Source organism: Hypomesus nipponensis, chromosome 28 (genome assembly GCF_054491055.1).
Source record: "Hypomesus nipponensis isolate SF chromosome 28, ASM5449105v1, whole genome shotgun sequence".
In the NCBI taxonomy this organism is placed as follows: Eukaryota; Metazoa; Chordata; class Actinopteri; order Osmeriformes; family Osmeridae; genus Hypomesus; species Hypomesus nipponensis.
In genome coordinates this window covers 5,599,405-5,625,733 of record NC_140388.1, presented here as the reverse complement: position 1 = coordinate 5,625,733, position 26,329 = coordinate 5,599,405, and the positions used below count along the sequence as shown (strand labels likewise).

General features: G+C 48.9%; 2 protein-coding genes across 7 annotated transcripts in view; one reads left to right on the top strand and one right to left on the bottom strand.

Annotated features, from left to right (window-relative positions):
* Window positions 1–4,168, bottom strand: part of fbxo21 (F-box protein 21) — a 13,944-nt gene extending 9,776 nt beyond the window's left edge. For 2 of the 4 annotated variants that reach the window (XM_084694493.1, XM_084694494.1), the window contains exon 1: window positions 686–923. In XM_084694493.1, the coding sequence (XP_084550619.1) occupies window positions 686–909 (224 nt within the window). In that variant the 5' untranslated portion in view covers window positions 910–923. The other 2 variants (XM_084694495.1, XM_084694496.1) reach the window with 2 other exon arrangements.
* On the top strand, window positions 3,244–26,329 carry nf2a (NF2, moesin-ezrin-radixin like (MERLIN) tumor suppressor a). 3 transcript variants are annotated; one of them, XM_084694498.1, is made up of 17 exons: window positions 3,244–3,414; window positions 3,927–4,102; window positions 5,912–6,037; window positions 6,410–6,532; window positions 9,603–9,686; window positions 11,505–11,573; window positions 12,047–12,129; window positions 14,768–14,843; window positions 15,462–15,596; window positions 15,876–15,950; window positions 16,638–16,751; window positions 16,844–16,966; window positions 18,668–18,885; window positions 21,082–21,187; window positions 22,082–22,239; window positions 23,741–23,900; window positions 25,695–26,329. In XM_084694498.1, exons 2-17 carry the CDS (start codon window positions 3,989–3,991, stop codon window positions 25,743–25,745), a joined length of 1,815 nt encoding a protein of 604 aa, XP_084550624.1. In that variant the 5' UTR covers window positions 3,244–3,414; window positions 3,927–3,988; the 3' UTR covers window positions 25,746–26,329. The 3 variants fall into 3 exon arrangements, with proteins under 3 accessions (XP_084550624.1, XP_084550625.1, XP_084550623.1); XM_084694499.1 differs by having other exon boundaries at window positions 3,244–4,102; window positions 22,091–22,239; XM_084694497.1 differs by having other exon boundaries at window positions 3,244–4,102.

Here is a 26,329-nt window from a genome sequence, read left to right as displayed (position 1 = left end):
GGTGCGGTGCACAGCAATGCTCACCAGACTGAGAGCCATTCAGAGTAGAGCAACAACTAAACTGGTTCGGTAAGAACACAGATGTAACTGGGGTCGTGCAGCTCTGGCCTTTTACTGTATCCTTGCCTGCCCAAGCGGGTGTGGGCGAGATACTGCAGATATGCAGGTGTTCCAGTACAGAGTACAACTGCTGCATTGCCCTACAGTACCGAGAGGAAAGCAATCAGCTAAGTACAGTAGTCGCTGCTAGCTAGCCAGCCTGGTAGTAGGACAACACCGGCAGTTCAGCCTATAGGTCTGAGAAGGCATTTGAAGTTTACTTATTTTCTGCATTCAAGGTCACATAACTTCGCTTTTGGTCATGAACGACACAACAGTTGTCCTATTTCAAGTTTCAGATTTGTATTAGCGAGTCCAGTAGGATAATGCCCATAGCTCCTATAGCTATTTACAGTTGCTATCATCGTTCGGCTGGCGTGACGAGGAATTTGGTGCATCAGCAGAATGTCAGGCACTGCTGTTTTGACAGCTTCCACGCAAGCTCACTGTAAAAGGATGCTAGGCTAAAATTTAAGACAGAATAAGTCTTAACTGTGCAATATCAAATCTGGCAGATATAAACATTCTTCAGAGGCTGGGTGCAATCCAACAAACAGAAACTGTGATTTATCAGATGTCAGTTCACCTGAGTTTGTACTGGTGTTCCCAAACCTTCCCCCTTCCATGGCAAACGTCGTGTAGCCGCTTGCAGCTGCAGGACACGTTGCAAATGTCGACATGTTTGAGGACAGAGAAGCACAAAATATATTCAAGCAACTCAGCCGGTAGGTCTGTCAGTTTCTTGATCTCTGTTTCAGAAATAATCCCATTTAGACTTGCAGACCCTTCTACGGCTACAGACGTCGCCATTTTTACTGTTTACCCCGATTACCTCATTGGTCAAGCCCCGCCCCATTCTGGCGCAGGGGGCCGAACCTCCAGTTTCTCCAAAATTAGGAGGAGGGGCAAAGTACGCTCTATTTTCTCAGCCCTGTCCTCAGGAACCCCCGGTCCAGCATTTTTATTATCCTTGCTCCTGATTCAAATGAATGGTGTGTTGCAGAAAAAAGGTTGAGGTTGAGACTTTCACACATCAAATCAATTTTTCGACCTGACACAGCGATCATTGTCCTACTTGTACAGTTTTTATCATTGGCCTATGAATGTGCATTCTTTCGAACACAAGTTATATCAAAAGTTTTTTTCATGATAATATTTTAGCATTTTAGGTATTTTACTTGCTATAGCAAGTAAAATACCGTAAGCACCTTTGCTGAGAAACAAAATGAGGCCAGGTCTAGAAAGGAAATGTGTCGGTTAGCCATTTAAAAGGTCATGTGGTACAGATGTGCTAGATTCACCAATGCCTTCCTGTTACATAGCATATTACAAAATATATTTGGGGGTTATATCAGTAACCGGCGGGCAATGCTAGTTATTCAGATTTGTTAGAGCCTGTAATGATGACTTTCTGGACTACTGGGCTACTTATGTACTTGCAGATACTACTAATAGGTAACACCCATTAATGATCAATGTAGCCTATACTGTACAATGCTAAGATTATTAAGTCAATATTGATATGTCCATTTATTTTAAGCTACTGATGGGCGTGTTGTTATCTTTTGGACCTTCAACATTATTAAGTTCAATCAAAGTGGTAGTACGGTATAGTCTACACAGACTAATGGTTGTTATTCCTGTTTCAAAGGATGTAATGCACACTGCAGGGACGAGCTGGGCGAAGAGAGAATTCCTCTGCAAAGGAAACGGATGCTATGGGCCCTCCAAGCGATGCTCTGGAGTCTTGGACTTTTAATTTACTATTGTATCATCAGGCGCGCATAGGGTATGGACACTATATATCGACCCTTCGCATAGAGCTAAACAACAGCCTATGATAGGCCCTACTTGGATGAATCAATTGATACAAATACATTGAAAAAAACGCTGAAGGGGATAGGCCTAAGCGATAAGGACCTTTAACCTGGTCCCAGAATATGTTGTAAAGTATATTTACATTTCAGGTTGACCTGGTAGGCTTTGAGCGCGGATTTACAGAGAGGACATTGTGACAACATGGCACAACATTGCAGAAATGAGGGAGTGGGAGACAATGCAGCAACAACGCACAGCTTGCAAATGTAGAATGTATTAACCGCTTTGCTAACTTTACTTCCATTTAAAATCCCCCCAAAGATAGCTACTTACCAAAAGGCTTGCGATCATGTTGTGTGATTTCCGCCATATCACACAACATGATTGCAATTGCAAGCCTTTTGGCGCATCAGCTTTATAGAGGGAAATCCCACAACTAGCAAAATAAAATACACACCTGTTGAGCAGTTTTCAAATTATTTGTAATATCGAGCTATGCTTGTAGTTTGCAACATTATTTATGGAATGTGATGGCGGAATGAGGTAGCACCCGTAGATTTGGCTACTTTGTTTAATTAACATTTTAAATTGCAACAAAAATCTAATTAAATAATACATCAATACAATACACGTCATGAATTGAATTTGACCATTGCTCTTCATAATATAACGTGGAATGTTTGTTATATTAATGTATTATCATGTCAAAACTGCCATTAATCACCAGCTGCATGGGCATCCACTTTAGCCGATCCTTATCCTACTTGGTCGTGTTCTTGAGGCATCGATATAGCGATCCACAAACGGGCATATAGGCCTAATGATGTTGATGTTGAACAAGTACATCAGAGATGAGAATTTCAATTTTAATTTGATCTGAGAAATATAGGGGACCAAATTAAGCCACTGAGAAAAACCGTCATCACCAACTGCATCACGTACGGGCACGTATCTATGATTTCTGAAATATGTGTGTGTCACCGACATAATCAAGGGCACTGTGCCCTATATTCCATGAATCTCTCTCTGTGTGTCACCAATTATATCATCGTTGTACACTACTGTACAAAGATATTTAAACATTAGGCCTACTTTTAAATTATGACAATTATCTGATGTGACAGTGACAATGCCATGTCACGTCAATAACCCACCTATTTTTGCAGTATATTAGATAAAGCCTACTCCTGTGAAAAACATGGCAGGCCAAATTATAAATAAAAAAAACATTTCATGTGGCTTTTCTGTGACCAATTGCATTGCAGTACACCATTGGGCGCGACCGCCCATTCATTTGTAGAGGAAGCTAGCCTGTTATAAGCCATGCTATGTTGTAAGCTAGCTACCACAACTTTTTATAAAGCTATTTTAACTACGTTCATGGACACATTTGATTAAGATGTTGAACAAACTGCCATTGCTGTCGAACTATCTCTCCGATTTTTACTTGCAGTACAAACTTTTTGCTCGATCGAGGTCACCTTCATAGATTAGTGGGTATGTTTACAAAGCAACTATGCTACTACTAGTTACAATTTAGCTAGTCCCTACTTCCAGATAGTTCTACCGATGCGCCAACGCTTTGCAAGTACATTGCGTTAATCGATAGGAACAGGTATAGCATTTATTTGTTTGTAACAACTGACTGATAGTATTAGTCAGCAAGTTACCACCCCATACAATGAGACTATGTTAGCTAGTTTACGACCTCTTCACAAACATAATGATTAGCCCTTTTTGTTTGATATGAATTGACAATGAAATAACTGTAATTCTAAAGAATCTTTAAAATGATTGGACTGGCAGGTTGTGTTGGCAGGTAATGTTGTCAAGCAACATATAACGTTAAATTATAAAGTAGGATACATAACTTAGGCTAGAAATATTATTGAGAGAAACTACTTGCATACTGTCTGAAGCATTGACAGTCAGAAGAAAATGGGAATACATATTTTTTTCTTGACACTTTCTTACTTCGCATGACTGGATATCACATTCATTTTCTATAGACACTGCATGTGCTAGCCAGCCTAGTATCTATCCAGATATCATTAGCAAACCAAACATCACCATGGCTAGTGCCTTGGCAGCAAAAATGGGACTGAACTCTTTGAGAAGAAAACAAGCCAAGACCTTCAACGTCAAGATAACAACCATGGACGCGGACATGGAATTCAGCTGTGAGGTGCGTAGTGCTGGCTACCTACCTGGAATGGATGTGTTGTGTAACAAGCATGAATAATGTGGTTTAGCCGGTTGACTTGTTTATCACAACTTTGTCTCCTCCTGTCATCATCTTGCGAAAGGTGTTATTCGTCAACCTGGCAGTCAGCCTCAGACAGATGATCAGCTAAACTCATCAGCCTCTGTAAAGTCACTGACAGTTCAGATCAGGTGTAACTACTAGTCAGCTAGATTTGGGCGCAATGGGAGGAATCAGTAATATATTTTAGGGCTAAATATAGTATTTGACCATGACTTGGCATTAAAAACAAATGGTAGGTGGTGAGTTGTGGTTTGTGATAATATAAATGATCACCACGACCCCAACTCAACTGATGCACAAACAAGGTGCTTTGTGATGTATGATGTAGTGTAGTACAACTACAGGGTTGTTATAGCAGCGTAAACTTGGTTCCGGTTACCACTGCATTCATAATTGCGTTTTGGTTAAACAAACGAGAAAAGCACTGCAATGGTATGACATCTTCAACAAGGGAAAACGTTTTCTATATCCTACACTGTGTGTAACTATGTTGTCTTAGTATGTTGCAGGGATTGTCCCTCAGTGAGAAATATCATTTCTTGCCTTAAGGTGGCAGTACTGTATCAACATAACATGAGCAATTCGTTTCTGGATTCAGGCATGCATTGGTGGAAAAAGCTGCAGTTCACTGCTTGGTTGGTCTTCTAAGGTCACTTACAAGACTGGATCTTCAAATTAGGTTGTTATACTTACTTAATGCAACACAATGCAATTATGTGTAATATTGGTAATCGGGCACCATATTACCTGTGTGACCTAAAAGCACTGTAGGCCAATATGCCAAACCATTCTCAGTCCTTCCAGCGCTGTTGACTAATGCTGCAATCAGGCTAGCCTGAAGATGCCTGCAAAGAATTCCTCAACATTCTCCTTGCTTGCTATTGCCACTGAAAGGGGCTGAACACAGCCACAGCTCGCTATATGGGTAATTACACCGAGTTCCTGAAAGCCAATTGTGGGTTTGCTCCGGCTATTTTCCGTGCTGTAATGATCAATTACATGCTTTGTAAATAGTCATTCTGGAGCAGTTGCAGCGGTAAAACGCCCTGTTTGGTTTATTAGATTGACCTTGACAGTCTGCTGAGTTGTTGTTCAGAATCAGAATGGGCTTTCTTCACCATGTAAGTTCACACAAACAAGGAACTCTCTGTGGCAGGGAGGTGCAAACAATATCCAAATATGAAATATAAAAGTAGAAAAAGTGACAGCCTTAATAACTCTAAACAATACTGTGCAAAATAAAATAACATCTAATTAATTTTCCCGACAGAGATGGTTAGCTGACTTTTTTTCCCATTTCCCAATCTGCACTGTGCAACAAAGTACTTGAAGGCTCCGAAACAGCATAGTGGCACAAGATCAGAGCCATTTTAATTGGATAATAAAGGCACTTATCTCAACTCAGTTAGAAGCTATTGCAATGTTATTCTCCCTTAGCCTGTTCTGAGTCCAGAGGAGATGGGCTGACAGGTTATGCCTGGTTCTGAGCCCTCAGGAGATGCACTGATAACAGGCCGGGGGCTGAGGCATGCGATCCCCTCTCATTACCGAGAGACGGATTCCCTTCAACCTCTACATCTTTCGTTTTCTCCTCCCGCTGTTGATAATTCACTTCAGTCATGAGACAAGGGGTTGATGTGTTACATCTGCATATGTGTTCCGTCGGCTGGGTTGTAGTTTGTTCGGTTCTCATCGGCAAACTGGTAAAGAACGCCCTCTCTGCGCCAGGTCAAGTGGAAGGGAAAGGATCTGTTTGACCACGTGTGCCGGACGTTTGGCCTGAGAGAGACTTGGTACTTCGGGCTCCAGTACAACGTGAAGGACACGGTTGCTTGGCTCAAGATGGACAAGAAGGTAGGCTCCTTCTCCAGAGCGTCGACACCTGAAGCACGCGTTCACGCTACACTCCCTGAGGTGAATGGAGATGGTTGTGTCGTGCCGTGACCGTGCAAAGCTAAACGTACGACAGGGGCGTCGGGTGGCTGAGCGGTTAGGGAATTGGGCTAGTAATCCAAAGGTTGCTGGTTCGATTCCCGGCTGTGCCGAATGACGTTGTGTCCTTGGGCAAGGCACTTCACCCTACTTGCCCCCGGGGGGAATGTCCCTGTACTTACTGTAAGTCGCTCTGGATAAGAGCGTCTGCTAAAATGACTAAACGTACATCAGTTCTGTGAAGTCGTTTGGGTCTCTTTTGGATCACCTGTTCTTGTTCTTCCTGCCGCCCAGGTGTTGGATCAGGAAGTCCCCAAGGAGAATCCGATCACCCTTCACTTCCTCGCCAAGTTCTTCCCAGAGAACGCGGAGGAGGAGCTGGTCCAGGACATCACACAGCATCTCTTCTTCCTGCAGGTACTGACGCCGTCAATCAACACAGTCAGCTACCGCTCGTTCAGTCGACCTGACTCGCTTACCTTCCGATTGCAATTAGTTCCGTGTTCCGGAATTCGTTTTAGAGGACAGAAATGTCTTCATTAGAGGTTTCCTAACTGAAGTATTGGAAGAGATGTTTGTGTTGTGGAGAGCTTGGTCATCTGCTCTTGCTACCCTACTACATCTCAGTCAGGGAAAGATCTCCTCCAGGTTCACAATGACTCTTATTGAGAGTCTTGTTGCTCTTGTAGGTTAGTTATAACGAAGTCAACTCTTGTACTCGCTGTGAAATATTTTACTGTTGATTGTTCTTCTACAGGTACAGTCTTGCACTTTTCGGGGTTCATGTTGTTTTAATTTGTAACTTGTATAACTCTGCATGCTCTTATGAGTCTTCCTTTTGGCACTTGTTTAGTTTTTTCACAATGTATGCTTCATGTTGTGGCTGCTTGCAGTGTTTGGGACTACCTCGTTGTTATGATCAGTGACCTATGCTCTTTTGTAAAGCTCTCTCTTGGAGTTGCTTTGAATAAAAGCGTCTGCTAAATGCGTAAATGTAAATCTCCTTCCTACTACATCTCAGTCAGGGAAAGATCTCCTTCCTACTACATCTCAGTCAGGGAAAGATCTCCTTCCTACTACATCTCAGTCAGGGAAAGATCTCCTTCCTACTACACCTCAGTCAGGGAAAGATCTCCTTCCTACCACATCTCAGTCAGGGAAAGATCTCCTTCCTACTACATCTCAGTCAGGGAAAGATCTCCTTCCTACTACATCTCAGTCAGGAAAAGATCTCCTTCCTACTACATCTCAGTCAGGGAAAGATCTCCTTCCTACTACATCTCAGTCAGGGAAAGATCTCCTTCCTGCTACATCTCAGTCAGGGAAAGATCTCCTTCCTACTACATCTCAGTCAGGGAAAGATCTCCTTCCTACCACATCTCAGTCAGGGAAAGATCTCCTTCCTACTACATCTCAGTCAGGGAAAGATCTCCTTCCTACTACATCTCAGTCAGGGAAAGATCTCCTTCCTACTACATCTCAGTCAGGGAAAGATCTCCTTCCTACCACATCTCAGTCACAGATCTGGGTTCTCACCTCTCTCTGCTCATCGACTGACATGTCCACACTTCATCTACACTGTGCATGAACAGAGGCTTCTGGAAAATCCCCAGCTATGGTCCAGTCCACCAGTGATGGTGTTCATCCATGAGGAGGCAGCGTGCCTTGTGTGTAATACCTCTGGCCTCCCCTGCACCCCTGGGATTGCCTCTTCTCCCCTCACGAGTGATGAGATTTGTAGCAGTGCCCGCTCTTTCCAATTGGCCCCGGCTACGTTTATCAATGACCAATTAGGGTTTTAAGGGGTCCGGTGATAGGCCCAGTTAATGACCTGCTGCTTCAGGGACTGTGTGCTCCACAGCATGCTGTTACACACAACCAGGGAGAAACTCAATCCTCTGCACATTCTTGGAATACAGGTACTTCTGTTGTCGGAGAGACTAGCGCAGAAAGGGCGTTCGGTGGGGTCTATTTTGGCGCGATGATCATTATGTTTTTTTCCGAGGCGAAGCAAATGATCCAGGATGGCGCGCGCGGCGAGCTGACAAATTGTTGAGCGGTCCGAAACGGACGCGACGTGGAGGAGGAGAGCGCAGATGACGAATGTCCCGCGCCGCCTGTCTGACGCCCATTCATTCCCCTGATGGCGGGGCGTGCCTCGGATCAGATTGTGTCGCCCCGACATCCAGATTACCCTGTTAGCGACCGCGATCATCTCCCCGCCCCCTTCGCCTCCGACCCCCCCCCCCCCCCCCCCCCCCCCGGCCCCATGGTGGCGTGTCCTGCGTTCTCCAGCCGAACAGCCTCATTTGTGAGGCAGATTGGGGCCGAGCGCGCCCCTCCCCCCTTGATTGGGGCTGTCACCTCTGCTGTCAGACCCTTGTTAGTTCATGACAGAGAGAGACGCTGCATGACCGGCTCTGCATGAATGAACGTGCTCGCCAGGGTCCCCACTGGTTATGACGGAATGGCTCCTGTCACATACAGCCCCCCCCCTCCCCACCATTACCACCACCTGTTTGAGACTGAATTACCGGCAGGGACGTTGATGTCTTAACTAGTAGCACCCTAGCACTAGCCTAGCATACTACTGCCCTAGCCTAACAGTACCTACATTTAGTCATTTAGCAGACGCTCTTATCCAGAGCGACTTACCTAGCCAAGCCTAGCATACTACTACCCTAGCCCAGCATACTGCTACCCTAGCCTAGCATATACTAGTACACGAGCCTAGCATACTGCTACCCTAGCCTAGCATACTAGTACCCTAGTCCGGGTCCTTTGTGGCTGCTGGTGTGCAGGCTAACAGGCCCCTCTGTGCCCCCTGGTGTGCAGGCTAACAGGCCCCTCTGTGCCCCCTGGTGTGCAGGCTAACAGGCCCCTCTGTGGCCCCTGGTGTGCAGGCTAACAGGCCCCTCTGTGGCCCCTGGTGTGCAGGCTAACAGGCCCCTGTGTGGCCCCTGGTGTGCAGGCTAACAGGCCCCTCTGTGGCCCCTGGTGTGCAGGCTAACAGGCCCCTGTGTGGGCGGCTGCTCACGGCTCGGTCATCCTTTATGGTTCTTCCTCCTGGAGGAGCAGGAGAGCTCAGCTGCAGTGCTCTGGGTGTCTATTGCCATCCAGGGAGCCGGGCCTGGTGAAGCGTCACGCCTTCTGATTTGTTTCTGTAGGGATTCACTGGCCTTGGTACATGGTTTCTGTGGTGTTCCTCGAGCCAAACGGTGTGTTGGGATTGTGTTCCAGTTTCATCCATTTGAGCACATAGTCCATTATTTAAATGAGGCTAATCATTCCGTTTACTTCAGTGCCTGTAACCAAACAGAGAAAGCCCAGTGTGTGGATGAGGTCCCATCAGTCTATAATCAAACAGAGAGATCCAAGTGTGTGGACGAGGTCCCATCAGTCTATAATCAAACAGAGAGATCCAAGTGTGTGGATGAGGTCCCATCAGTCTCAGTGTTCTTGTGTGTGTGTGTGTGTGTGAGCGCAGGTGAAGAGGAGCATCCTGCAGGAGGAGATCTACTGCCCCCCAGAGGCCTCTGTGCTGCTCGCCTCCTATGCTGTCCAGGCCAAGGTCTGTCTGTCTGTCTGTCTGTCTCTGTCTCTCTCTCTCTCTTTCCCCCTGCCTGTCTCTCGCCTGGCTTCACCTTGTCTCATCTTCCCAATCCTCCACCTTGCCATCCATCTCTCCATCCACTCATCGTCATTCAATTACCCATCCGTCCGCGATCGACCTGTGCAGGTAAGCTATGTAATCTAAGAAAAGGCCCGAGAAGGCTTTACAGCAGAAGGGACAACCTTGCAAGATGTAGTTCTCCCCTGTTGTTTCAATCAGGAGTCGGAGGAGTGCTGGAGAGACAGAGTGGAGATGGAAAGAGGGACTTAGTGGAATGTCTGATGTGTGATAGAGACTGAAGGAGTGTGTTTGTGTGCGTGTGTGTGTGCGTGTGTGCGCGCGTGCAGGTGTGTAGGAGAACCGCTTTCCTGTTTGCTATGCTGTGGAGACCTCTGACTGTGAGGAGGTGTTGACAGAGAATTTCAAGGAACAGCTGCTTCAGAAAATGCAGGGGAGTCACCAGGCCTAGGGGCTGGGACACGCTCAAGCATAGGCATACACCCACACACACTGAGACACACACACACTGAGACACACACACACACACTGAGACACACACACTGAAAAACACACACACACACACACACACTGAGACACACACACTGAGACACACACACACACACACACTGAGACACACACACTGAAAAACACACACACACACACACACTGAGACACACACACTGAGACACACACACTGAGACACACACACACTGAGACACACACACTGAAAAACACACACACACACACTGAGACACACACACACACACTGAGACACACACACACACACTGACACACACACACACACACACACACACACACACTGAGACACACACACTGAAAAACACACACACACACTGAGACACACACACACACACTGAGACACACACACACACACACACACACACTGAGACACACACACTGAAAAACACACACACACACACTGAGACACACACACACACACTGAGACACACACACACACACACACACACACTGAGACACACACACACACACACACACACACTGAGACACACACACACACACGCCAGGGCTAGGGGCTGGGACAGACGAGGTGGTCAGTGGAGTGGAGAAGGGGATCTCACACCTACACACACACATATACACACACACACACACCAGGTCTAGGGGCTGAGAGGCAGTCAGTGGAGTGGAAAAGGGGATCTCACACACCCACAGACACACACTCCAGGCTGGTAAAGTTGTGACACCACTCTGTCGACACGTTCATGGTGCTTTCTTGCAGCAAGGCTTATATGTAGTGTTTCAATGGAACCGCTGGTTCGTGGAGTTATTTCCTGTCATGCGGTAGCTTGTCAATTAACTAACGCTGTGGTACAAACAACCTCGGTTAGCAGTGTTGTTTGCCGACAGTATCATCCCCAGAGGTACTTGCACTGCTATTGATTCACTGCAATATCCCTGCAGGTCATTCTTCCTTCCTTCCTTTTCCTATCCCTTCCTTCTCCCCACCACCACACACACACACACACACACACACACACACACACACACACTCTCACGTCCCCCCCTCCTCCTCCCTCCCTCAGGCTGTGACGGGACCCATCCATCACTGCCCAGACAGGTCCTGATGACATTATTTAATGACATTGTTTAACGACACCATTTCCTAACGTCGGGGGCTGTGAGAGGCGAGGCGTGCGTGTCAGTGGCAAGGGAACTGACCCCGCTGTTCTGACAGGTCCCCCCCCCTCCTTCTGCTGGGAGACTTTTGATGAGGTTTCTCTCTCTGCCCTGCAGTATGGAGACTACGACCCCAACCTTCACGAACCCGGCTTCCTGGCCAAAGAGGACCTTCTGCCCAAGAACGTGAGTCTCTCCGCCCTGCCTCACCTGGAGAGCGGGTGGGGGCGGTTGGCGTGGCAACTACATCTAGAAGCGGGAACAGTCGCGTGACCACTGGGTGCTACCGACAACCAAGAGGTTTCCTGTTGTCTCTCCGAACAACCCCTTAGACTAGAGCAGAGGTCTTTAACCCTGGTCCTCAGGGACCCCCTGTCCTGCACGTCTTAGATGTTTCCCTGCTCCAACACACCAGAGTCAAATGAATGGGTCGTTAACAGGCTTCTGCCTCACTCGATAACGACCCATTCATTTGAATCAGGTGTGTTGGAGCATGGAAACATCTAAAACGTGCAGGACAAGGGGGTCCCTGAGGACCAGGGTTGAAGACCTCTGGACTCGAGGAACCCTGCTTGGTTCCAGGTAGAACCCTGGAGGAACACGGCGGAACCCTTTTTTTTCAAGGCGAGCGCTGTAGTGAACTGCCTGTCCGTGTCCAGGTGATCAACCTGTACCAGATGACCGCTGAGATGTGGGAGGAGAGGATCACGGCGTGCTACGCGGAGCACAGGGGCAGGACCAGGTGAGGCCTGGTCACACACACCCGGTACAGGTCAACCCACGGTCTCTCTGCAACTCCATGGAACACACACACACACACACACCACAGAGAGCCATGTCGGACTGAATGCCCTCTCTCCGAGGGCTCTGCTGGATCAGGGATGCAAACGGCGCGCTTTTCGGCGCCTCCCGCTTTTTTCACGTCAGTTTGGGTGACTTGTGTGAATCGTGCAGATCCGAAGAGTTTTTTTTAAGGGGGGGGGGGGGGGTCTGATTATAATTGCACCAACAGTAATTCTGGATTGCCTCCACCAAACAAGTAAATAGGAAATAAGCAAATCAGCAGTATGTGCGCAAGCCTACTCGTGTGTCTTATTGCCGCGTATCTTTTACTGTCTATTGCGAGGTGACTCAATAGGCAGATCCGGACCTAGACGCAATACAAGCAAGTTTTCATTGGTGCATGTCCAATCTAAAGCTCCATCAGGAGCTGTAATAACTGTAATCACCATGACAACTCACTCACTCAACATTGGCCGCAAACTTTGTGGGTCACGCAGGTCGTGTGTGTCATTGGCAACAACGCAGGCTCATCAATTTGGCTAGCAATGGTTAGCAATTTCGTCAACAAATGCCAAGAAATAGGTTGCAGCAGTTTGTCTTTTGACTACACTTGCAAAATCCGCTAATAGGACTGAGCTCGAATAGTTTCAGCGACTTCTTATAGTACAAAATTTAGACATCCCGAAATGCAGAAACTCATTTCCGGGAGATAATTGCAGCATTTATCCAGTGACCGTATAGTTTTGAAGCACCAAAAAACCTGTTCAAAGCAGCTCCATTCAAGTCCCTGGATGCTGGGCTTCAACAGAGAAATGCACTGTGATGCTATGGGAAAGTATGAGAAGGAAATCGAGTCAGTCGACCTGCTACTATAATGTATCTGATTCTGAACGAACTCGTCTTCGAGATGAACATGTTCTAACACATTCAAAATGTTAACACAATAGTAAATATTTGACCATACATTTTTTTGACATTTTAGGGGAAGCCGAGTTTCCCTTGCAGTCTTAAAGAAATCGCATACTGTCATGGATTTTATTGGGAAGGTGACCATACACAGCTTGTGGCAAGTAGAATAAACTACTTCTCAAAAGTAAGACCCTACAGGCCTTGTCCTCCATTGATCCTGTGGTGAGGGGCCATTCCCAGGCTGTTACTCAGCTGAAGGAGTTGGCTTGGATCATCAACATTTAGTGTCCTTAGGTGGCCAGGAAGAAGAGGAAGGAGTAAAACCAGCAGAAGTGCTAGATAGTTTAATAAGAGTTTATGTATCGGAATAAAAAATGAAATAGACTATTCCAAATAAGTGTTGGTGTATTTTGATCTTCAGAATGTCATTTTACTCAATGTGCATGTAGGGCTGGACCAGGGATGTCAGGGGGTTGGTGGCAAAGTAAGGATATGGATATTTGCTGCGGGGCGAGGGCTGAAATTACTTCTCTCTTTTTTGACCACACATGTGTTTGCATCCCTGATGAAGGGATGTCGTTTTTCCTCGGCCAACCACGGCTGCTGTAGTCTCTCCACAGGCTCTCGCCCGCACCCTTGGGCTTGAGATCTGGGCCCCCGTCATCAGATCTGGTTTTGAGTTGTTTACTGCAGGCCCGGATTTACGCAAGCACCCTCGTGCCTTTCTAACATTTAGATTTTCAACATCCGCCGTTTTCGGAGCCACGAGCGTATAAACCAGCCGGGAAAAGTTCAAAGTCATGCTCTGTGTTTTCTTTGGATTCGAGTATGTAAATGTTGGGTGTTTGCGGGGGTGACGGGGGAGGGGGGGGGGGGGGGGGGGTTCTGACCCAAAAGATCTGGCAACCTGCCAGAAAGTGGGGAGAGAGAGGGAGAGAGGAAACGGGCCTGTTTGATTTTGCTTTCATCAGCGTTCTAGTCAGAACCGGGGTTCCGACTTCGCTACTTAATCCCACACGGTGCAACCTTTCAGACCGTTCAGGGGAAAGCTGTGTGGGAAACTGCAGCTCATGTCGACGCCGTGGGGTTCTCCTCCCAAAACACGCCCCAGAGACACCTTCTGGATGTTTCTAGACGACCCACACCCCAGAAATACTCCCCTGGAGTAGTGTGTCCTCACCTCTCTCCCGCCTCAACCTCCCAGCAAACGGGGGTCCGTGAGGAGGGAGGGGGAGGTGAGGGTGCGTTCCAGGATCTCACCTTGTCTCCTTGTGTTCCTTCCCGTCTCCTTGTATTCCTTCCTGTCTCCTTGTATTCCTTCCTGTCTCCTTGTATTCCTTCCTGTTTCCTTGTATTCCTTCCTGTCTCCTTGTATTCCTTCCCGTCTCCCTGTATTCCTTCCTGTTTCCTTGTATTCCTTCCCGTCTCCTTGTATTCCTTCCCGTCTCCCTGTATTCCTTCCTGTTTCCTTGTATTCCTTCCTGTCTCCTTGTATTCCTTCCTGTCTCCTTGTATTCCTTCCTGTCTCCTTGTATTCCTTCCTGTTTCCTTGTATTCCTTCCTGTCTCCTTGTATTCCTTCCCGTCTCCCTGTATTCCTTCCTGTTTCCTTGTATTCCTTCCCGTCTTCTTGTATTCCTTCCTGTCTCCTTGTATTCCTCCCTTTCTCCTCGTTTCTGTCTGAGCCAGGGAGGAAGCCGAGATGGAGTATCTAAAGATCGCCCAGGATCTGGAGATGTACGCTGTCAATTACTTCTTCATCAGGGTAAGCCAGTGTCCTCTGCCCCCCACCCTCCCCCCTCCCACTATGCCAGTCTGACAGCAGTGAGTGGTGTCGTCCTTGACACTGCGGTAAAACAGAGAGTAGAGGGGAGAGGAAAAATCTCCTTTTATCTGTAGTAGCAGAACTTGTTGAGGGCTCGTATCAGTTCCCTGCGGGAGATCAGAGTGTCTTATCAGGACAGCGAGTCACGGCTTATGCAAACCGCCCTCTGACTCACAGAGGCTGGAGTTCACCTCAACTTACTTAAGGTCTACTCCCAAAGTCCCACAGCCCTGAAAGTACCTCATTGAGCTGGCTAGCAGCAGTAATCACAGATTCATGGGAATGAAAGCCTCAATTCTGAAAGGCCGCCCCCCCCCCCCCCCCCGCCCCCCACCTTTCCCTGGCATTGCCCAGCTGGCATTCATGAGGGGTAAGTGAGATGAGATGAATCGCTGTGCCCGCCGGTGCCACCCTGTCAAAGTCATTTAGGGACTGGTCGCTCTCAGAGCAGCCCTCTGCCACTTCCCCCTGGCACCCTCAGCACACGGTCCGGTTAGCTGCGCTCGGGGAAGCTTCTCGTTGCCTTTCCACTCACCGTCATCTCCGTGGCGTCCGCAGAACAAGAAGGGGACGGAGCTGCTGCTGGGGGTGGACGCGCTGGGCCTGCACATCTACGAGCCGGACAACCGGCTCACGCCCAAGTGCTCCTTCCCCTGGAACGAGATCCGCAACATCTCCTACAACGACAAAGAGGTGGGCCACAGCCCGGAACGCACAGCGCGCACGGCAAGCAAGGCAAACACGGACGCAGGCACATACACACACGGGCGCGTACACGCAGACACACACGCACTCGTATATGCCAAGAGGCCTACGCACACACAGACACACACATACACACAGATGCATGTCCTTCCCACCACTTCCAGAGGATGAACAAGGCATTGTCGCACCTTTTTTATTGAACACTTTGAGGTGCTAATATATACTGTGTGTGTGTGTGTATGTGTGTGTGTGTGTGTGTGCTACAAGTTTGCCATCAAACCCGTGGACAAGAAGACAGACGTTTTCAAATTCAACTCCTCAAGGCTGAGGGTGAACAAGCTGGTGAGTCCTGCAGAGTCTTACTCCAAAACCTGATCTGTTTATGTACTGACTGTCCGGTCTGGACCTGCTGATGTACTGACTCTGGTCTGGACCTGCTGATGTACTGACTGTCCGGTCTGGACCAGCTGATGTACTGACTGTCCGGTCTGGACCTGCTGAAGTACTGACTCTGGTCTGGACCAGCTGATGTACTGACTGTCCGGTCTGGACCTGCTGATGTACTGACTGTCCGGTCTGGACCAGCTGATGTACTGACTCTGGTCTGGACCTGCTGATGTACTGACTGTCCGGTCTGGACCAGCTGATGTACTGACTGTCCGGTCTGGACCTGCTGATGTACTGACTCTGGTCTGGACCTGCTGATGTACTGACTGTCCGGTCTGGACCAGCTGATGTACTGACTGTCCGGTCTGGACCTGCTGATGTACTGACTGTCCGGTCTGGACCAGCTGATGTACTGACTCTGGTCTGGACCAGCTGATGTACTGACTGTCCGGTCTGGACCAGCTGATGTACTGACTGTCTGGTCTGGACCTGCTGATGTACTGACTGTCCGGTCTGGACCTGCTGATGTGCTGACTGTCCGGTCTGGACCTGCTGATGTACTGACTGTCTGGTCTGGACCTGCTGATGTACTGACTGTCCGGTCTGGACCTGCTGATGTGCTGACTCTTCTTCCCTGGTCAGATCCTGCAGCTGTGCATAGGGAACCATGACCTGTTCAGGAGGAGGAGGGGTCTGGACTCTCTGGAGATGCAGCAGATGAAGACCCAGGCTCGTGAGGAGAGGGCTCGCAAGCAGGTACACTCCTCCACTCGTGCACTACCTCACTAGCCGTGTCATCGGCGTGCGCCTGTCCCAGCCGTGTCATCAGCGTGTGCCTCTGCCCCCAGGCGGAGAGACAGCTGCTGCAGAGGGAGAAGCAGCTACGAGAGGAGGCGGAGCGGGCCAGAGACCAGCTGGAGAGACAGCTGCTGCAGCTGCAGGACGACGCTCACATGGCCAACGAGGCTCTGGTAAACACTGACCCCTGACCTGGTAAACACTGACCCCTGACCTGGTAAACACTGACCCCTGATCTGGTAAACACTGACCCCTGACCTCTGACCTGGTAAACACTGACCCCTGACCTGGTAAACACTGACCCCTGACCTGGTAAACACTGACCCCTGACCTCTGACCTGGTAAACACTGACCCCTGACCTGGTAAACACTGACCCCTGACCTGGTAAACACTGACCCCTGACCTGGTAAACACTGTCCTCTGACCTGGTAAACACTGACCCCTGACCTGGTAAACACTGACCCCTGACCTATTAAACACTGACCCCTGACCTGGTAAACACTGACCCCTGACCTGGTAAACACTGACCCCTGACCTGGTAAACACTGACCCCTGACCTATTAAACAGTGACCCCTGACCTGGTAAACACTGTCCTCTGACCTGGTAAACACTGACCCCTGACCTATTAAACAGTGACCCCTGACCTGGTAAACACTGTCCTCTGACCTGGTAAACACTAGGGATGGAGATTTGAACTGATTTCACTATTCGAATAGTATCCGAAATTATTTTCGAATATCCGGATAATCTATTTTGTTAATGTGGTTCCGTTATGTAATTAGCCTGACGTGACGCAAAGCATACAGTAAACACATGAACCACCACACATTCTGGCAATAATTGGGACTGTTAAACTATTAGATTAAATAAGGGTTGAATAAAGAAAACAAATGAAAGATCAATTCATTACTAGACGAAAAGACAATGAACTTGAAAAAACGCTGCGTCTTCAGACTTAGGCTCTTAATTTGGCGGAAAAGCGATTAGCCTATTATTATGTGAAATAAAAAGTAGGCTACATTGGACTAAATTAAACACATTGGGTAGGCTATCCACCATAAAAACGAAAGACACACAGAGAAATATTGCATATTAACTTGGATATTAACTTGGAAACGGAATCCTATAGGATACGGTGCGCCACCACACAATGCAAACATAAACAGCCGATTACGCTAGCTCTACATGGCTACTGGTAAGAAAATAAATAAGCCACAACTGCATTAGCCATACGCATTTTTATTCAGGAGAATTAACATGTAAACATGCTCAGGGGAGAGGCGAGTACGGAGTCGATTTACGAGCAGGCCGGCGTAGAAAAGACTGCAGGAACTGAGGTTGCTGCGAGGTACTGCTTAGCCAGGACACTATGCTTCTTGTAGCGCCAAATGAAATGAAAGGAGTCTCGCAGCAGAACACAGGCGTAGCCTACCTTTTTTGATGGTTTTCATCATTTTCTAACGTCACAACTATTAGAATTCACAACACGACGCGACGGTTTTTCAATAAAACATTTTTTTAAATCAAACTACGCTCATAAGTATTCGAAAAAAGTATTTGAATACTAACTTACTTTAGGATATCCGGATATTCGATTAACCACGCCCATCCCTAGTAAACACTGACCCCTGACCTGGTAAACACTGACCCCTGACCTCTGACCTGGTAAACACTGACCCCTAACCTGGTAAACACTGACCCCTGACCTGGTAAACACTAACCCCTGACCTCTGACCTGGTAAACACTGACCCCTGACCTGGTAAACACTGACCCCTGACCTGCTAAACGCTGACCTCTGACCTGGTAAACGCTGATCCCTGACCTGGTCAACGCTGACCCTTGACCTGTCAAACCCTGCCCCCCCCCGCTAGATGCGCTCCGAGGAGACGGCGGACCTGCTGGCGGAGAAGGCCCAGATAGCCGCGGAGGAAGCCAAGCTGCTGGCCCAGAAGGCGGCGGAAGCCGAGGCCGAGATGCAGCGGATCAAGGTGACGGCCATCCGCTCGGAGGAGGAGAGGAGGCTGATGGAGCAGAAGATGCTGGAGGCCGAGATGCTGGCCCTGCAGATGGCGGAGGAGTCGGAACGCAGGTAGAGGATAGTGCCCCTCCTGTTCTCACACACACACACACACACACACACACACACACACACACACACACTCACACTTCTAAAACTGGTTGTTCCCATCCTTGATTGTGATTGGCTATATTCCATGCGGTTGTGCCGTTGTGAAATCCAGCATAACCTTACAGGTTGTCCTCATAACATTCTTTAACATTCCATATTACTGCGTATCTAATATTTAAAATAAAAAAAACATGGCAAAGGTGTCCATCTGGCTGTTGGGTGGCAACGATTTATGTTGGAACTATACTTTGTAGTGGCGGAAGAATTACGGTTTATTATTAAACTATTTAGTTTCTAATTGTTTTTATTTATGTAACCATATCAAATATTTGTAGCAGCAGTTTTAGAAAAGCAATAAGCCCCGCGAGTCTGTGTTGATTTTAGAACAGGTAATGGGGTTCTGGCACTCTGCTTTGCGTCGTGCCTAACAACTCCCCTTACCTGTTCTAAAATCAGCGTAAAACACGGCCTCTTGGGGCTTATTGCTTAAATATACACCCACACACGCTCATTGATTGATTGATTCGATCGCTTTCACACGCACCACTCTCACTCCCTGGACCTCGACTGAATGGTTCATTGACGTGCCAGGTAATTGTTAGTCGTAACTATCGATAGCGCGTGATGCTGAGGAGAGGCCTGGTTGACGGGGCCTCTGTGTGTCTTTCCTGGGACAGGCTCAAGGGCCACCCAGCCCTGGGGAAAACATCCCCTCGAGGTCCCCGTTACATAGAGAGCAGCTGACGTGAAATGCGCTGCGCTCAGCCGGGGTCAGAGGATGATAAGAAGGACACGAGGATGATTCGTGCCTGCTTTGTCTTCTTACAGTGATGAGGATTCAGATTAGCGGATTAGTTTGTAGGAGAGTGTTGTTGGTGTCCCTTTGTGTTGTGGGTGTCTCCCTGGTCTTTCTCTCCTGAGTGTCTCCCTTGTCTCTCTGTCCTGATTGTCTCTCTGTACTGAGTGTCTCCCTTGTCTCTCTGTCCTGATTGTCTCTCTGTACTGAGTGTCTCCCTGGTCTCTCTGTACTGAGTGTCTCTCTGTACTGAGTGTCTCTCTGTACTGAGTGTCTCCCTGGTCTCTCTGTACTGAGTGTCTCTCTGTCCTGAGTGTCTCTCTGTACTGAGTGTCTCCCTGGTCTCTCTGTACTGAGTGTCTCTCTGTACTGAGTGTCTCCCTGGTCTCTCTGTACTGAGTGTCTCTCTGTCCTGAGTGTCTCTCTGTACTGAGTGTCTCCCTGGTCTCTCTGTACTGATTGTCTCTCTGTACTGAGTGTCTCCCTGGTCTCTCTGTACTGAGTGTCTCTCTGTACTGAGTGTCTCCCTGATCTCTGTACTGAGTGTCTCCCTGGTCTCTCTGTAATGTGTGTCCCTGGTCTCTCTGTACTGAGTGTCTCCCTGGTCTCTCTGTAATGTGTCTCCCTGGTCTCTCTGTACTGAGTGTCTCCCTGGTCTCTCTGTACTGAGTGTCTCCCTGGTCTCTCTGTACTGAGTGTCTCCCTGGTCTCTCTGTACTGAGTGTCTCCCTGGTCTCTCTGTACTGAGTGTCTCCCTGGTCTCTCTGTACTGAGTGTCTCCCTGGTCTCTCTGTAATGTGTGTCCCTGGTCTCTCTGTACTGAGTGTCTCCCTGGTCTCTCTGTAATGTGTGTCCCTGGTCTCTCTGTACTGAGTGTCTCCCTGGTCTCTCTGTAATGTGTGTCCCTGGTCTCTCTGTACTGAGTGTCTCCCTGGTCTCTCTGTACTGAGTGTCTCCCTGGTCTCTCTGTACTGAGTGTCTCCCTGGTCTCTCTGTACTGAGTGTCTCCCTGGTCTCTCTGTACTGAGTGTCTCCCTGGTCTCTCTGTACTGAGTGTCTCCCTGGTCTCTCTGTACTGAGTGTCTCCCTGGTCTCTCTGTAATGTGTCTCCCTGGTCTCTCTGTACTGAGTGTCTCCCTGGTCTCTCTGTACTGAGTGTCTCCCTGGTCTCTCTGTACTGAGTGTCTCCCTGGTCTCTCTGTACTGAGTGTCTCCCTGGTCTCTCTGTACTGAGTGTCTCCCTGGTCTCTCTGTACTGAGTGTCTCCCTGGTCTCTCTGTACTGAGTGTCTCCCTGGTCTCTCTGTACTGAGTGTCTCCCTGGTCTCTCTGTACTGAGTGTCTCCCTGATTTCTCCCTCAGGGCTGGTGAGGCGGAGCAGCTGAAGCTGGACCTGATGGAGGCGAGGGAGTCTGAGCTCAGGGCCAAACACAAGCTGCTGGAGATCACCAGCAAGACTGCCTACCCAGTAACAGCCTGCACGCACACATACACGCATACACACATACACACATGCACACATGCACGCCCCCCCCCCCCCCCCATACACAACCCATACACACACACCACGCACATGCACGCACACTCCATACACACACCACGCACGCACGCATACACACACTCCATGCACACACACACACACCCTATACACACCTCACAACGCTTATGCATCACAGACGCACGCGTACACACACACCACGCATGCATGCACAAATGCACACACATACACACCACTTACACATACACACGTACACACACACACACACACACACACGGGGATTGTCAAGAGGAGCAGAACCAAAGAATTCCAACAGACCTTTACTTGTTACCAAGCAAAAAGGGGCACAGAAATAAATAAACATTTAAACTTGAACCGCACCATGCACGCAGACACACAAACTCACACACACACGACACGCTCATCCCCCATACCGCACATGTACGCATGCACACGCAACACATCACACGCGCCTCATAAATATACACACAGATTTGGACGCCAGGACGCCCACACCGTGCAGACTGCTTCATATTAGCCCCCCACCCCGACACACACACACACACACATGCTGGGTTACGTAAGAAGCTAGCAGCACACAGATCGGCCTACACACATCCTGAAAGCCGCCCACCGCACACACACTCCAGCCAGCACTCTCAATACTCCCACCACGATACACACTCCATCACAATACACACTACAATACTCTCACCACAATACACACTCCATCACAATACACACTACTATACTCTCACCACAATACACAACACACCCTTCAAAACACACCCTATCATCCTCATACACTTGAGTAGCTTGATTGTTACTGCACACATTTTCCAACGTGCATCTCTGCCCCCCCAGGCCCCCCAGGCCCCCCAGGCCCCCCCGGCCCCCCAGGCCCCCCCGCTGGATGCCATGCCCGCCGCCCTCCCCAGCCTGAGCTTCAGCAGGGAGAACCTCAGCTTCGACTTCAAAGACACCGACATGAAGCGCCTGTCCATGGAGATAGAGAAGGAGAAGTGAGGGAAACTGCTATCCACACACACACACAGAGAGACACACAGAGACACACCACCAAACACACATCGCTCACACACACACACACACACACACACAACCAAACACAAATCTCTCACACACACACACACACACCACCAAACACACATCTCTCACACACACACACAGACACACACACACAGAGACACAGAGACACACCACCAAACACACATCTCTCACACAAACACACACACCACCAAACACACATCTCTCACACACACACACACACACCACCAAACACAAATCTCTCACACACACAGACACACACACACAGAGACACAGAGACACACCACCAAACACACATCTCTCACACACACACACACACCACCAAACACAAATCTCTCTCACACACACACACACAACCAAACACAAATCTCTCACACACAAACACAGACACACACACACAGAGACACACCACTCAACACGAATCTCTCTCACACACACACACATCACGAAACACCATGCACCTGTGACCTCACACGCACCACCCCCACACCACCAAAAACCACACACCCCACACACACACACCGTCCAACACACCACACACACCCACCCTTCCTGCCGCTTCACCTCATCCAATCAGACTCCCTCTCCTCTCGCAGCGGTCTCTCCGTCTTCCGTCCTGCCAGGCGTGCCAGACCCACAAATGTCACCTCTGTGTTGTGTGACAGACTGGCTGGAGTCTGTGTCCGCTTCCCAGTGACGCTCCAGCCGACAGGCTGATACGTGTCGGGGATGGAGAGTGTGTGTGACTGTGGGCGACTGCCCCCTGAAACCACCCCCCCGTCACGCCCATCGTGCCCAGTCCGCGGCCCGCTCTAGGGAGCCGGCCCGGCGCCGTTGGCCTTCGAAGCCGTGTCGGAGTGTTCCGGAAGCTTGTTTTTTCATCCGCCGGGGGAGGGTTTTCTGGGAAACGGCTGTTGTCTCATTGGTCGGGTCACTTCTTCGATTGAATTTGCACGGTGTTCCACTTTTTTGTTTGTTTTTCGTACTCGCTGTGGTCTAGTCTGGTTGTCCCGGACGCGACCTTCCAGACGGCTGGGGAGAGAAAGAGGGAGGGGGGAGGTGAGAGGGTGTGTGAGAGAATGAGACCAAGGTGAGAGAGAATGAGAGAGAGGGTGAGAGGGTTGGGCTGTGTGAGAGTAAGACGGAGGTGATAGAGAGGGGGGGGGGGAGAGAGAAGGTGAGAGGGTGTGCGTGTGTGTCTGTGAGAGAGAGTAAGAAAGAATGCATGAGAGGGATTGTCAGCGGTGCCTGTAGCGTCGTCTCCAGGCTGAGGATGTAATGTAATATGTAATGTGGTAGTACAGTGCTCTTGCAGGGTGAGAGATACAGAGAGAGACAGAGAGAGACAGAGAGAGACAGAGAGAGACAGAGAGAGACAGAGAGAGACAGAGAGAGACAGAGAGAGAGAGAGAGAGACAGAGAGTGTGTGTGTAACATGGCGCTGCCCGGCTCCCTCAGGGTGGAGTACATGGAGAAGAGCAAGCACCTGCAGGAGCAGCTGAACGAGCTGAAGACGGAGATCGAGTCCCTGAAGCTGAAGGAGCGCGAGACCCCCCTGGACATCCTCCACAACCACAACACCCAGGAGGGCACCAGCAAGCACAGCAACTTCAAAAAGGTGCCAGCGCCACACACACCCACAACCTGCCCCACACACACACACTCAAGCAGGTGGGCGTACACAGTGTTGGGGAGTAACGGAATGTACCGGCGTTATGTATTCAGAATACAAATGATGAGTAACTGTATTCTGTTACAGTTACAATTTAAATAGTTGGTATTTAGAATACAGTTACATTCTTGAAATCAATGGATTACATGACGATACCGATCTGTTTCGCGAGTGTATTCACTCTCTAAATCAATTAAGGCAACTCCATGCATTTCCCAGAACTTCTATCTGGTGGTTTCTACACTGTGCGAACACAACTACATCTATCGCTCCCATGTCATTGCCTCTCGTTCAGGATTTGATGGCCGCATTTCCTACACTTATAAAATGCAATTCAATGTGGAAGTAATCTAAGTATTTGGAATACGTTACAAAATACATTTTTGGGCATGTCTTCGGTAACGAATATACGTTTTGTAAGTATCCTCCCCAACGCTGGGTGTACACCACCTATCCAAATCATCACACACCATACACCATTCACACACCATACACCCGACGTTGTATCTCCTATATGTCTTTGAAATCCCCCCCCCCCAAATCCGGCGCCATGGCTTTCGACAGGTATCGATTTTAGGAGCGGCACTTGAAAACATCAGTTCCTATCCTGCCGAGACACCTCCTCCCCTCTCCCAGGCCTGTCAGGAAGGGTGTTATGGTGTGAGCTCTCTGTAGAGCTGCGTTAGCTCAGCACTGCCTGGGTTAGCTCAGCGCTGCGAAGTTAGCTCAGCGCTGACTGGGTTAGCTCAGTGCTACCTGGGTTAGCTCAGCGCTGCCTTGGTTAGCTCAGCGCTGCCTTGGTTAGCTCAGCGCTGCCCGGGTTAGCTCAGCGCTGCCTGGGTTAGCTCAGCGCTGCCCGGGTTAGCTCAGCCCTGCCTGGGTTAGCTCAGCGCTGCCTTGGTTAGCTCAGCGCTGCCTACGTTAGCTCAGCGCTGCCTTAGCTCCTCTGCACTTTCAGACGACCTCTTTAAGTGGGATTACCTTCTGCGGGCGCAGACACTTCTCGTCTGAGTTTTGGCGCACGATCGCTGCTCTCCACCCGGCGAGGGTGAGGAGCAGGGTGAGGGTGAGGGTGAGGAGAGGGGTGAGGAGAGGGGTGAGGCTGAGGTGCGGGGTGAGGGTAAGGAGCAGGGTTAGGGTAGGAAGCAGGGTGAGGAGCAGAGTGAAGGTAGGGAGCAGGGTGAGGAGCAGGGTGAGGGTGAGGAGAAGGGTGAGGGTGAGGTGAGGGTTAGGTGCGGGGTGAGGAGCGGGGTGAGGTGTGGGGTGAGGGTAGGATCGATCTTATGGTCAAACATCCCTCTTAAAGGTCAACTGCCCTTTGCAGTGGTCAGCATCTTCAGCAATAATGAGACAGATCAGACATCTGTCTATGACCTACTTTACAACCTCTTGACCTGCCTCCGTTCCTGCAAGCTGCAACTGGTGACAGACAGGGTGTCACTCGTCACTGAACGCATAAGCCTGTCGAACGGTCGTGTGGGCACGCAGCAAGTGGTGTGTGCGCTGTTTGCAAATGTTTGCAAATGACACCACATGAATTTTACACACAACCTCAAATTCATTCAGGTTCTACAAGGGTGAGGAGCAGGGTGAGGAACAGGGTGAGTTGTAGGGTGAGGGTGAGTAGATAGGGTAAGGAGCAGGGTGAGGGTAAGAAGTCATCAGCACAGAGGATAGAGAACAAAGAGAAATCTTGATCTGCTCTCATCAAGAAGACTGAGCTGTCCTTCTTTGTTTCAGCTGACCCTGCAGAGCACCAAGTCCCGAGTCGCTTTCTTTGAAGAACTCTGAACAGCTGTGTGTGTGTGTGTGTGTATGCTGTGTGTGTATGCTGTGTGTGTGTGTGTGTATGCTGTGTGTGTGTGTGTATATGCTGTGTGTTTATGCTGTGTGTGTGTGTGTGTGTGTGTGTGTGAGAGAGAGAGAATGAGAGAGAAAGTATTAAAAGAAGATTAGCATCACTACATTAAGTGGACCATACCACTATGTTCTTGTGCACTGGGAAAAGCTGACCACTGACCATGAGCATGGTTGAACTAAGGGACCACAGAAAAACACTGACCACAACCATGATTAAAATGGACAGCTGCTATAAAGCTTTTATAAGGACCTTTCACTTCTTGGGATGTTGTTGGGGTTAGACGTTGTAGTTTTATTTTTGTATCCCATTTTAAAAACACTGTTGTGTTTTTTTGCATGTAATGTTTATTTTTTATGTTAAAATGAATTTATTTTGTGATTAATAATGTCCTTTGGAAAAAGATTACATGTCTGAAAGTATGAATTTGTTTGTGATTTGCTAGTTTTACAAGGGTGAAGTTGACTTTTTTAGTTGCAGAATATAACTACTGAATAAATGAAGGACGTTTGATAAA